This window comes from Gallus gallus, chromosome 3 (assembly GCF_016699485.2).
Source record: "Gallus gallus isolate bGalGal1 chromosome 3, bGalGal1.mat.broiler.GRCg7b, whole genome shotgun sequence".
Classification (NCBI taxonomy): Eukaryota; Metazoa; Chordata; class Aves; order Galliformes; family Phasianidae; genus Gallus; species Gallus gallus.
Genome location: NC_052534.1, coordinates 11,689,719 through 11,703,327, shown reverse-complemented (window position 1 = coordinate 11,703,327; position 13,609 = coordinate 11,689,719). Strand labels below are relative to the sequence as shown.

The window sequence follows — 13,609 nt, the reverse complement described above, 5'->3', positions numbered from 1 at the left end:
ATGAAGACAGAGAGCTGTTGGAGAAGGTAGATAACAGCAGGACAAGGGGGAACGGTTTTAAGTTGAAAGAGGGAAGATTTAGGTTGGATGTTAGGGGGAAGTTCTTTACCAGGAGAGTGGTGAGGTGCTGGAATGGGCTGCCCAGAGAGGTTGTGGAAGCCCCGTCCCTGGAGGTGTTCAACGCCAGGTTGGATGGGGTCATGGGCAACCTGGTCTAGTAAATGGGGAGGTTTGTGGCCCTGCCCGGCAGGGGGGTTGGAGCTTCATGATCCTTGAGGTCCCTTCCAACCCAGGCCATTCTGTGATTCTGTGATTAAATCCACAGGTATTCGGATGCTCGACCAGCCATTTATGACAGACATTATTGAGGCTTCCTCTATCAGTCATATGCCTCAGGTCATAGATATCTACAGTGCCAGCTGGGGACCAACTGATAATGGAAAGACTGTGGATGGACCTAGAGAGCTAACACTACAAGCGATGGCGGACGGAGTGAACAAGGTAACAATCCTATTAAATAATTGAGGTATTGGGACAGGGGGATATGTACACACATGCACTAAAACCAGGAGCTTAGGCTTATGTGATAGGTGTTGCAGAACACAGTACAATTATGTAAACTGTCTCAGCTTTCAGTGGATTCCGTTGATGTTCTCTCTGCAATATCTTGGCTTTCTTTTTTTAATCATGTAGTCTCAGGATACTGTGCTCTCTTGCATGGAGCTGTTTTTATCTCTGCTCAGCTTACATAGGCTTTGTATATGCCATCACAGTCAAAATGGAAAAGCCTGATCACATCCTGGCTCCAGAGCCCTATAAATGTTCCCTAACTTAAAAGGTGCTAGCTATACTGCTGATGTCACATTGTCTTTTTTGATGTGCTGCCAGTTTAATTGTCATTTTGAATTTATTGTGTCTTTAAGGTCACTCACATGGTCTTTATTACAGCTGTAATTGTATCACCACTCTCTGTGGAGTAATAGTCTCCAGTACCAGGACCCTCCTTGTTTTATTTCTATCCTTTCACCTCTTTCAAAGACACTCAGTATCATCCTGTAATCTGTAAAACTGTATTTTATTATAAATTCAGGTAAAATGTGGACCACAGCTCAGAAAGAAAACAATCTGGTTCAAAACAAACATTATATAGCTCCATCTCCTCTTTGATGTCATGCAAGTGTGCCAACCACAGTTACTCCTTGTGCTGCAGGGAAGAAGGCTACTCCTCCTGTTGACTCCAGATGGGTTTCCATAATAAGATGATTTGAAATTGCTGAGAACATCTGGGGTGGTTTTGTGGGGGAGCTCTGCAATTATTCTTTTTCCATCCAAATTATTTCTTCCTCTTACTTGTGCCAGTTTCACCCACTTCTCATCCCCACCTCTCTGTGAACAACACATTCAATTTATCATGTTTTGTGGCATGGGAATTAAATCTATTGCTGTGGTACATGGTAAAGCATCCAAAACTTTCTCAAAACTGGAGTCTCTAATGTTTTACCTATAATACATGGATTATGGACATCCTCATGCTCTTACACACAAATTTGGAAACGTGGGGATCAGGTGAGCAAATTCCATCCCACTCTAAGAGTCAGAGACCACCTCATGAGACTGAATGTGTATGGTCTATGGTACCAGACAACATGCATGCCAGGGTCTCCCATGCATCCCCATAAAGACTTTTCTGATACCCTTAAATACTTCTGTTTTGGGGAGAATCTTTCTTCAGTGTGTAGCACAGCTGTATTTTTAGAAGCACCCTGATCTGCTATTGGATACTTGATTTTCCTTCCATTAATGTTGGATGGAGCAGAGATAATCTCCCATTCCAATTTTTTGTTGTTCTACTTCCATGCAAAACTAGTCAAGAAGTAACAGAAAAGGCATGAGTAACCCAGGAAAGGTAATGCAAACTAATCTAAAATGAGGTATTTAACTCTCCCGAGAGAAACAGGTTTTAATTTGGAGGGTTTGTTGTGTCGAGTTGTTGTTGGTTTTTGTTTGTTTCATTTGTTTTGTTTTTCCCAGGTTAATATTTAAAAGAGCTTTCAATTAATTTGCTGTTGTGTCCGTGTACTCTTTAGTGGAGTTATGCTGACATTTCACCTTTCAGAATGCTTAAAAGAGAATATGAGATTTTTCTCCTCTGTTGCATTGTCTGGTCATATAACTTTTCTAATGCCCTCCCCTTAAATGTGTTTGCTATCATGTTTGTTCTCATTAAGAAGTAATTTACAGTGTGAAGGGATTGGGGATCTCTTAGATCTCTTAGACTGCTTGATAAGGAGAGAGAAGGGTGATGGTGAGCTGCCTTCTAGGAGAGACTGCTCTCATGCCATATCAGAAGGCATGAAGTGAACAGAACAGCCCAAGTTAGGAAAGCAGCTCTGTCAAACAGCCACTGTGGAATTGGAGGGCAGAAAGGATAGTATTGGATTGTACCTAAGAAAGATACTGTTGTCTAGGAACAATTACACTTAATTTTATAGTGGCAGTATCCTAGATATCTCCTGGCAATACATGCATGAAAGAAGAGATAGCTCCCCTCTAGATAACTCCCTTTGCATTGTGGTCATAGCTTTATCTACCCTAATTATGTTCATTACATTTCCTGTCACAGAAAGGTTTGGGGATATAATTTGTTCTGATTTCTTTTCGTGGAGAGCCAGATTTCCCAAAGGCATTTCATCATTTCTGTGAATGCTGGGAACTCTCCATGGTGCTTTGAAAAACCCACTACAGGCTTCCCTGCATGTAAGGGAAGATTAACAAGCCTTTGATATAATACCATTCTACCTATCTTAGGTCTACAATCTACGCACAAAATTCTCTACTGACTGTACAGATGTAAACCTCACTTTTCAGAATATATGTATTTTTTAAAACAACACTTCCTACTAAAGGGAAAAGTAGTATATTTTACAAACTGAGACAATAAATGCAGGAATGCTTTTTTTCAGTCTAGAGCTGATTCTCACCAGAGTGATGGTTCATAAATTAGTGATGAAGCTGAAATATTGGCAGGGAGGAAGCAACATGCTAAGAATAAAAATGTGTTGTTAAACTGAAAGCAATACTTTCAAATATCCTGGAAGGAAATGGAAGATCTCTTGCACAGAGCAAGATTAATATCCTTGCCTCTAAGGCAATAAACTAAGAAGAAATTGGGAATGAGATTAAATTCTTAAAGGGAATGTGCAGTTAACTGAACTGACAAACACTGGTAACATTTGCCTTGTTGCTGCCGTACTTGGGAACTCATCTCAAGGAGACATGAGTTTCATCCTTCCCCAAACTCTACTATTCCGGTGTCTTGTCCTTTGGCATCCTCCGTCCAGACCTGCTGGGATGCCTGGAGTGAGCACTTGCCGGACAACTGTAACATGATGATAACGCTTCTAGTTTGTGTGTCTGGATGTGTGGTTTGAAGCCGTGCATTCATAACCAAGTGTAATGCTTGGTTATCTAATCAGATAACCTTAATAACAGATAATCTTAATACTAATCAGAAAGTATTTAGCTGTTTTTTTGTTACTAAGCCACTATCCCCCTCACTTTTCATACAATCTGCTCTTCACTGTCATATCTCAGGACTTTTGTTCAGGGGCAGTAGTCAGCTGTGTGACCGGGTCATTGAATAGTGGCAGTTGCATTGCAAAGATGTATGAGCTCACTGCTGAATTAGCAGGCACTTGAGGGTAGAGGTTGAACTAGTTTTGTACACAAACGTCCCTGAGCTGCAAGACATCTGATGCTGGCTGCCCACTGTGACAGGCAACTGTGCTAGACTGTGCCTGAGTCAGATATTCATTAGGGTAGCCTGCAATGGGCTAAGGGACAAATGCGGTTCTGTCTGGTGAATGTGCTCTGTTGCTCCCTCTTTAAACACAGTTGCCAGGAGCTGTAATGGATTTATTTAATGAAATGTTACTGTCTGGCTTCTAGGCATCATCTGTGGACAGCAGCATATTGTGGCATATAGGGAGAAAAGGGTTATGTTTCTTTACAGCCTCAGTAAGTCACTGACCTAACATTGTTCTAGATGTCCTGAAATACCTTACCCTTGCACCAGCCAGGCTTCTTATATGCTCAGTTGCATTGCCCCTGATGTATTGCATGTTTACAGATATATTTCTTCAGTGAGCTATAGAGGGTTATTATTCCAGGTGCAGAGCTACAAACTAAAATGCAGAGCAGGGCCAGAAACCGCGATGGTAGATTTGGGAATAAACAGCCCAGTATTGAGTAACAGTTGTATCATGGCTGAGAGGAACTTTCATTTCAGAGAAGGGGTGTGAGCCTGTAGTAGCATTCTGTAAAAAGTATGGCTGGACAGAGCAATGCTGTGTGATTTATGTATCCCTTGTCTGACCTGTGCTTACCTGCTTTGAGGGCTGTACAACTTGGAGAGAGAGGGAAGGACAGAAGGTTTCCCAGTGGTAGCAGTACTCTCTTAGTTAAGGACCTTTTGTTCACTGGTACCTTTCAACCAGAATTTTATCAGACATCCTAAAGGTAAGAAAAAAGTAACTAGCTCAAGAACTAATTCCACCCATACTTTACAGATACAAGCCATCTTTAATGCAATATCCAGTAAATATCCATTTCTTGCTTGCTGTTTTATGAGTCCAATATTTCCAGCTTCAGCAACTGGAATTTAAGGCAGATATTTAAAAAAAAAAAAAAAAAAAAAGGAGTAATCAAGCTAAGCTAGTTATCTATTGCATTTTTATGATATAGGCTTTATATTAGTATGTTGCGAGGAGGTGCTCATGTACTGAATTAATTTCTTGAGACTTTGCCAGCTCATCCAGGATATATAAGACATGATCCATTTGTGCCTGTGTTGGTGAAAACATTGCTTCCATAATATGGTTCTACCTAAGAAAATGCCATGCAAGTGCAAATTGCCAAGGGAGCAATATTAAGAATTTATAGTCTCATCATGGCTCTGTAATTGGGCTCACCAGTAGAAGAAGAAAGGACAGCATGGAAAATGAAATATTTCTCATTTGCCTCCATCCAAGGCCAAGCACATTGCATTCTTGCTGTTTGAAATATGCTGAGATTGGCACATCACTAATGTATATGCAGCTACATCTAACATTGTTTTGTTGGCTCAATAGCCAAGTGAGGATAGGGAAATTATTTTCTGACATTGCAGCCTTCTGATTACTCCATTTCTAAGGAAGCCTTACAAGCTTCTTTATAACTCTGGAGCCCTTTCCTATCATATTGCTAATTGTGTCTGGAATATGCATTGTAATTACAATCATAGAATCATAGAATCACAGGATTGGAAACAACCTGCAAGATCATCTAGTCCAACCGCCTTCCCATTCCCATTGGTACCACAAGCTACTAAACCATATCTCGTAGCTCCTCATCCAGATGCCTCTTGAACACTGCCAGAGACGGCGACTCCACCAAGCTCTTCAACATCAAAACAGTCTTTAATATAAAGGGCCACACCACCACCCTTCCCTCCTCGTCTATCCCTTCCTAAGAGCTGGTAGCCATCTATCACAACACTCCAGTCATGGGAGCAGTCCCACCATGTTTCAGTAGTAGCAACTAGGTCATAGTTAGCCTGACACACAATCGCTTCCAGCTCTTCCTGCTTGTTGCTCATGCTGCATACATTGGTGTAGATGCACTTCAGCCGAGTCATTTGCCTCACTCCCAGCTCAAGCATCAGTCCCCTAGGCTCTTCTCTTGTGAGGCCTGTTCCATCCCCTTCCCCTGTCATAGCTAGTTTAAAGCTCTTTCAGTGAGCCCTGCTAGCTCCTGCGCTAGGATTTGTTGCCCCCTTTGAGATAGGTGGGTTCCACGGACGGACAGCAGGCCAAGGGCCGAGTAAACTACCCCATGATCAAAGAACCCAAAGTTTCTGGCTCGACACCAGCAAGTCTTGTGTTGCGTATTTAAGCTAAAATCAAACCAAATTATTATCCCACATGAGTATATTGTATGTTAGCTTTTCTGATGTTGCCCCATTTGGCTGGAGTGGGATACTGTCAGACTTCGGTAAAACAGCATGAGCAGCTTTTCTAACCTTGTGATGGGATGCATGCCCCATCACCATGAACAAGATCCAGATTTGGAGATCAGTCTGTGAGTATCTGCTTTCTTGCCACAGCTCAGGGAATGAATACACATCTCTGGGGACAGGGCAGGTATAAATCCCAAATCTCACTGATTTCTTTTGTGATATCTGCTGCTTCAGATATGCCTTGGTCAGCTGAAGACCTTGGCTGTTGTAAGGCTTATGTTGCATGTGGTCCTGTGACAACATTAAATATTGCCCTTCACAAAAATTCAGATGACTGTCATATGAGGAGTAGAAAACTGCTGTACTGCAATAGCTCGGACCAGCATGGAGCAATGGGATTGATTTTTTACAGATGTTACCAATATCAGAATTATACTTGCAGGATTGTTGGGCTATAGTGATGTGTTATCACTTATGATATGCAGCTCAGGATCCAACAAAAAAGGAATTGGTAGTTTAGGCCGAGCCAGAGCATTGTAATTGATGGATTTTGCTTATTCTGTACTGATCATCAAGTTCTTGCTTTTGTAAAATGGATCAAATTTAAGTCAGAGTGTAAATTTGGAAGAGAAAGAAGAAATGTTTGATTTTGAGCGAGAGGGTTTATTTTATTTTTAAGTAGAAGCTTTTCTCCTGGCATTTTCCAAGCTCCCTTCACATTTTCCTGCTGAGCTGAACCCTAATTGAAAGCTAATGATACTTCCCTTCACCAAAACTGTATTTTTCCACTCATTTCTCTTGGCTAACAGAAGCATATCTAGTTTCAACAGTAATTTAGGCATAGAAAATAGCTCAAGCTCTATTTTTAGCAAAAGGAAGTATTAACAATTGCACAGTTAATTGGGGGTTGGTGGATGGGAGTTCAGTATTCTTCTGTGACCTAATAAAGACTGGAGTAAGTTATATAAAGCATTTTGTTAAGATTTGACAGTTACAGGGCTCAGTTCTTTGCGAATCTCATGCACTGAAGTCTCACGTACTTGGGTGATTATTACTTGACCCAAATAGCTTTAGAAATCCGCTAGGAGGAACCAGTCAGCCTGCTACCAAAGTCAACAAGGGCTCAATGGGCTGCAAGCTGGCAGCAGGTCAGGGATGCAGGAGAACACAGGTAGGCTCCAGAAAACCCTGGCACTGAAAAAAAAAAAAAAAAAAAAAAAAAAAAACTGCAACAGCTTGGCAATCCCAAGGTCTTGCTGACTCCAGCTGGCTTAAGCCACACAGCTGGGCTATTTGCACAAGGCACAGGTGGGGAGAGCTCCTCAATGGCTGGAGAGCCCAGCCCAATGCATTCACTAGGTCACAACAGCAGGCAAATGGTGCTGCAGCTCTTCTGCATCATTCCTTGCCTTGGGGTTCCCCAACTGGGGAATGTGATGGAAGTTTCCAGTGCTGCAAAGCTCCTCCAAGCAGAGCAGTGTGTTCTGGGCACACCATGCCCTGGGCTGCAAACCACACTTTGCAGGATAATTACCAAATGTTCTTGAAGGATGCATTTCTTAATTACAAAACGTGTAAGGGTTTCCAAATAATTCAGTGCCAAAAGCTCTAATGATGTTGTTGAAAGAGAAACAAGCACTCTTTAAAGAGGAAGATACAGTGGAAAATAATAGGGAATGGTAACTGGCCAAGTCCTATCCAAAAGTTGCTAAGACCAATGGCAAAGACTTGAAAAAGCTGTAGATTTCTTTTGCTTTACTTGGAAAAACAGGTCATATTATAGCAGGCACAAAAAATTGCTATTAAACTATATAGAAGGTACTGTGAGACACTTTTTTTTTTTCTTTTCTTTAGAAGAAATTCAGAATTACTATCATGTCATGCAAAAAAAGTGCAAAGCCAGAGGGTTTGTATCAGAGACAGGCTGTAAAGACTGTGGTTTTCTTTCCATCCGCCTTCAGCAACCTTGATGGCTGGGCTGGAATGAGCAAATTACAGGAACTAAAGCAGGGGCCAAGCTGTGTTAGGGGCTCAGCTGTTACTCATGTGAACACCTGACAGCCTTTACAAGAAGGGCCAGGGGAAGCTGAAAGAGATTTATTTGCCAAATACCACCAGTTTTAATCTGGAATGGCTTAGGCACTAGCCCAGCAAGCATGATGCATGAGCACAATAACAAAGTGAAAAAGAGTTCAAGGTGTACCTTAAGTTACATAAAATGGATTAGCCTGCAGTTCCCTGCCTGCTCACTTTTGCAAGGTTGTTCAGTAAAGGCATTTCCTGGGATTTTGCTCTTCAGAAGTTGAGAAAATGGGTAATGAAGCTTCTCAGGGATATTTTTTGCCAGTAGCACAACATCTCACCAAGAGCACTGGAAATAGAAAACCTGCTGTTTCTGCCAAGAGAACTTCTCAGTAGCTGTCTGTGACTTTCTGAGCATATAGCCTTGCTCAGGATTTCATTCTGCTTAGTGTGATTTGAGAGGAGAGACTCTTTTAGGCTGTTCCTCAATGCATTGAGATCCATTTTCAGCTGTGAGCGCGAGTTATGGCTTCAGATGGCTCAGAAGTGTGAGTGACAAGCTCTGTATTGCTTTTGGAGGAAATGAACAGATTTCAGCAGGATTCTGGAGAAAAGATACTCTTTAAAATGTACCTTATTGTCTTGCAGTCTTTCCTCTTATTTCTGAATCTTCATTCAGTCTCCCTCTGGTGTTTCTAGTGCCTATTACTGGCACCTTGTCCAATCTTGTTTTTGTCGTAAATTTACAGTAGCCTAAGTTGAGTGACACCACTGAAATGATAGAAGTTCATAGAAAGTTGAGATGCAAATAGGAGCTTTCAATTGGCTTTAAGTGCAATGCTTGGTTGAACCCAGTGAGATTTTTCTGGTTTACAAGAATTCCATCCAGAGAATTGAAAATTCACTTCCTTTGAAGCCATACATTGCTGTGTAGTACTTGGAGTGATGCTTGAGGACAGTCAATGAGCAGTCTGCTTGTGCAAACATGCCCCAGGCATCATTGCAAATATTACATTTGGGCTGCTATCAGCTTGTTCCAGTAGTATTTGCCTCTTTCCAGTCCTGGCTAAAGGGGAAATGCAATAGAAATTAGAGTATTAAAAGGTAATTAAAAAAAAAAAAACATAAAACACCATTACACCACGCTTGTGGATGCAACTCTCATAGAAGTGATATCCTTTGACAGTTCTCCAAATAGACATTGACAACATAATACCTGCCCCCACTAGCACTTAGCAAGATTACTACACACACGAACCCAACCCCAAATTTCAGTTCTGTTGTAGATGCCACCTGACCCCACCTGCAATCTGTTATGCCTGTCCCACTTTTGGCAGCCATTTGCCATGCAGGGTGAAGTCTGCTTCCTGACACTGAATGAACGCTCCCGAGGCTAACTGTCTGGCACCACGCTACTTTCCTGAATTTGGCACATGAAAATAAAGGGTTTCATCTCCCTTCAAAATGGCTGGAAGGAAAGACTTGTTTAAGAACAGGCCCACACGTGCCAAACATCCTGTTCTTGGCACCAGCAGCCTGCCTTCTGGGGACAGGCGGGTGCTCTAGCTGTCACTGAGGCTGTCCAAGAGGCACAGATGGTGACACAGTGGTGTGATGGTGCATGTGGGCAGGACAGCAAGCTTGTGATGTAGCCTGGGAAGTGAGTCCAAAGCCCAGGTAGCAGCAGTCTGAGCACAATATTTTGATTTTATGTATTTTTGCAACAGCTTCCTCTTCCTTTAAAACTAAAATGATTGATCTCAGATCTTGGTAGGAGTTCTCAGACTGATTTCAGTACACTTATTTCATAGTCATCATCTTAATTATGAAAATCTCTGTCCTGAGGTGTTATGTACCCCAGTGGCAGCAGACCTGCTGTGCAATTCAATGGATTATAATGCAACTCTCTTACATGCTTGAAATAATGAGGTTGCTCTGTTCAGTGAGGTATGATGATAAATAGAAGCTACTGCTGGGAGCTCAGATTTGATTTAAATTCTTTGCAGAAAAGGTTCCTATTAAAATACCATTGTGAGTTGCTTTGTTTGCATATGCTTTAACTTCCATTTCTTGCTGGACAATGAAAAGACCAGAAGATATTTTTTCTCATCTTCTACCCAGTGCACACAAACAGTATGCTGAATTGAGGCCTTGCACCCTTGTGATGCTGTTGGAAGTAAACATTGTATTGCATTAGACAGATAAATTTTGGCTGTGCTGGAATCAGTGGGAGATCCGTGCTTGGTTTCAGTGGCACTGATCTTCCTCCAAGCATCAAGGCTCTGAGGTCTTACCTTCTTCCAGTCATAGGATGGCATGAGAAGACGGAGTGGAGTTGATCCCTTCCCACTCCTTGCTTACCTGGAAGTGGAAGAGAGGATAGAAATTTCTTTAACAGGAAGGTCATAGCTTCAGTATCTCCCATTCATCTCTGGACTTTGCAGTGGTTTTGGTAGACCATCTTTCTGTAGATGATTCATTTGATTTCTTATTTTCTGCTTGGTCATAGAAGCTGATATGCCAGAAAAAAAAAAAAAAACAGCTCTGTGTCAGTGATACTTACAGAGAAAATCTACTGAGAGGAAAAAGGTGCCAGCTTTCCAGAGTTTGTAGTCCTCATCCAAACCTAATCAGATCTTACAAAGCCAGTGTCTGAGATGACCTATATCGCTTTTAAAAGAACACCTTCATTACAGCATTTAGACCTTGACATAAGCGCTAATGAATCTATAAAACGTCTTAGCATCTGGCTCAGAAGCCTTCAGGGCATCAAGCAAAACAGGAGATAAATGAGAAAAAGAAACACTCCATGTGCGTGAAGTTGCACAGTTGGCTGTGGCTGCCAGTTAACCAGATTTAATAACCTGCCCATTTTATTTCAGCTTACGGCTGACATATATTTTGTTTGGATCAGTTTTCTCCTTTAGAGATGCTTAGTTTCACAATTACGTGTGCTGTTGAGCATAGGTGCTGTTTTCTATTTGCAATTTAACCCAGGAGAGCCAACTTTCCCCTTTTACAGGGCCGGGGAGGGAAAGGAAGCATCTACGTCTGGGCTTCCGGAGATGGGGGCAGCTACGATGACTGCAACTGTGATGGTTATGCATCAAGTATGTGGACAATTTCCATCAATTCTGCAATAAATGATGGACGGACAGCTCTGTATGATGAAAGCTGCTCTTCAACCCTAGCCTCCACATTCAGTAACGGGAGGAAGAGAAATCCAGAGGCTGGTGTGGTAAGTCCAGATATTATTGTGGTGTTGCTGCTGTCTTTTTGCACTCCCACGACCCATTACAACTCTGACTGCTTTGGAGCTCCAGATGGTCCTTTGTTGAGATGGATATTTTCTCATCTGCAGCATGTGATTGTGCCAAAGCTGTCAGCTGAGGAGATGTGGAATTAACATTGAGAACAGCAGTGATCTTCCATATCTTAGAGATTCATATATTTCGTGCTTTCCTTTATCAGAAACCAGATTTAGAAGTTCAATTGCCCTCTTTCCAGACGACAGTCTGACAAAAGGCTTCTGTTTAAAGCTAAATGAAGGGGGTTGACATCTGAAATCATCCTTAATTGTTCTGGCAGAGCAGTCACGAACCAGATTTCTGCTGTACTAGAGGCTGCGCGGGGCAGGCAGACATTCAGTTGCCTGTAGAGGAAATGTGGATGTTCAGATTACCCTCAGAGATACAGTCACGTATTGAGAGCAGTGTGGAGCACCATACTCAAGTCCTTTACAGGGCCATACGTACTAGTGGAAAATAGGTGATTTATGTTCGAGTCTAGCTAGGAATCCCTTCCAATGTACTGATACTGTTCTCCAGCACCTCCAGACTAGCCAGGATGTAGTCTGATTCACAGAGGGGAAAACTGCAGTGTAGTAACTCAAGATCTGCCCTTGCCAAGAGCCATTATACATTTTCCTTAACCCTATCTCAAGCTCCAAAGACTTTATTCATTTTAGGTAGCATCCTAAATGCCTGTGTGCAATAGAAGATAGAAAAATACTGGTTTCTGTCTTGGTGTCAGCACTGTGCTGGTATCAGCTGAAGTAACACCTTTGTAATTATCACCATGAAATGCACTTCTAAGGTTTTCCTTAGGTCTGCATGGACGACTGCAGCCAGTCTTGGCTTTGGAGTTGTATAAATCTTAGAAATCTCAGTACTGTTAACAATACTAGTTTCCAACCCTCATGACAACCATAAGGAAATTTAAAGCCTGTGGTTAAATTCTGCTTATAGGAAATAAATAATATCTGTATAAGTTTGAGTTCTAAGTATTAGTGAACGATGTTTTCCTGCATCATAACTTATTCTTGCATTCCTACCTTCTGTAACTGTGTCCCCCAATACTTGTAAATTCACATGCAATTCTAAAGAAGACAGATCCCGGGAACAAATACACAATTACTCTGAAAAGCAAAGGCACAAACTCCACTCTATATTTTTCTATGTCTGCAGCTGCAAGGAAAATGGAACAATTCATTTCATTAATTAAATCTAATATCATTGCAGGCTACAACAGACTTGTATGGCAACTGCACCCTGCGTCACTCAGGAACGTCTGCAGCTGCCCCTGAAGCAGCAGGAGTGTTCGCCTTGGCCCTAGAGGCTAAGTATGCTGTTAGGGCATTCCTTGTGAGCTCTGGAAAGGAGTGGGCCTGGGGTTTGTTTAATGTTCATCATATGAGCACATTCTGCTGGAACAAGCAGAATGAGCAGCTGATGCGCTGCTGGATACAGTAAAGATATGGCTGGTGACTTTCAGGGGGAGCTGTGGTCTTGCCAGAGCCACAAGCAGATACATTTTGATTGATTTGCTTTCTGTCTGTCCTCTACATCCAGGGGTTTGTCTTCCCAGCACTATCTGAGGTAGAGGTTCCTTCATTTCTCCACATATTTAGCGGGGGGCACCCAGCTTACAAAAGCAAAATAATGAACCTGTAATATCAGATGGGAGTTCATCTTGTCTCACAAACTGTTCACAGTGAAAAATACTTGGGGGAGAGAGTAACAAGCATGGATTAAAAGTGATCTTTCACTTAAGCAGCTTGGGCAGTCAGTTATGTGGGGAGGGAGCAGTAAGTCTATTCCATTTAACAGCCACAGGCAGAGTTCTCTTCCTCAAATTTGTCTGACTCTGTTTCAGCTTGTCAGTGATTTGGCATCTGCATCATCCAGTGCCAATCAGTTCCACAGTAATAATATTTGTTGGCAGTTGGTGTGGAATGCTTCATTTGTCCTTTCTTATCCCATGGCTGGTAATCTGCTTTTGTGCTATATAATTGCTGTGTTATGTGGAAGAACAAATATCCAATATCTATTTACCTTCTTCGTGCTATTTATAACATTGGAGACCTCTAGTATATCTTGCCTCGTTATCTTCTCGAATGACTAGGAAAAGTTTTCCTTACAATAATCTACACCATCTTTTTCCTTTGTGTTAAACTGTTTTATGAAGTGAAAAAGCATTTGCTCAGCTATACAGCTTCAGTTGCTGTAATCTCAGCATGAGCTGAACACTATGTACATAGTTCTCTTTGACAGTATGTAGAAGAATGAAGATTTAGCAGAGGAGACAAAATTT

At 41.8% G+C, this 13,609-nt stretch overlaps 1 protein-coding gene across 3 annotated transcripts in view; it reads left to right on the top strand.

Moving 5' to 3' along the window:
- PCSK2 (proprotein convertase subtilisin/kexin type 2) overlaps window positions 1–13,609 on the top strand; it is a 97,391-nt gene that overhangs the window by 76,217 nt on the left and 7,565 nt on the right. For all 3 annotated transcript variants that reach the window (XM_004940214.5, XM_046939646.1, XM_040697849.2), the window contains 3 exons: window positions 326–501; window positions 11,040–11,255; window positions 12,538–12,638. In XM_004940214.5, coding sequence (XP_004940271.2) covers window positions 326–501; window positions 11,040–11,255; window positions 12,538–12,638 — 493 coding nt within the window. The remainder of the gene's footprint in view (window positions 1–325; window positions 502–11,039; window positions 11,256–12,537; window positions 12,639–13,609) is intronic.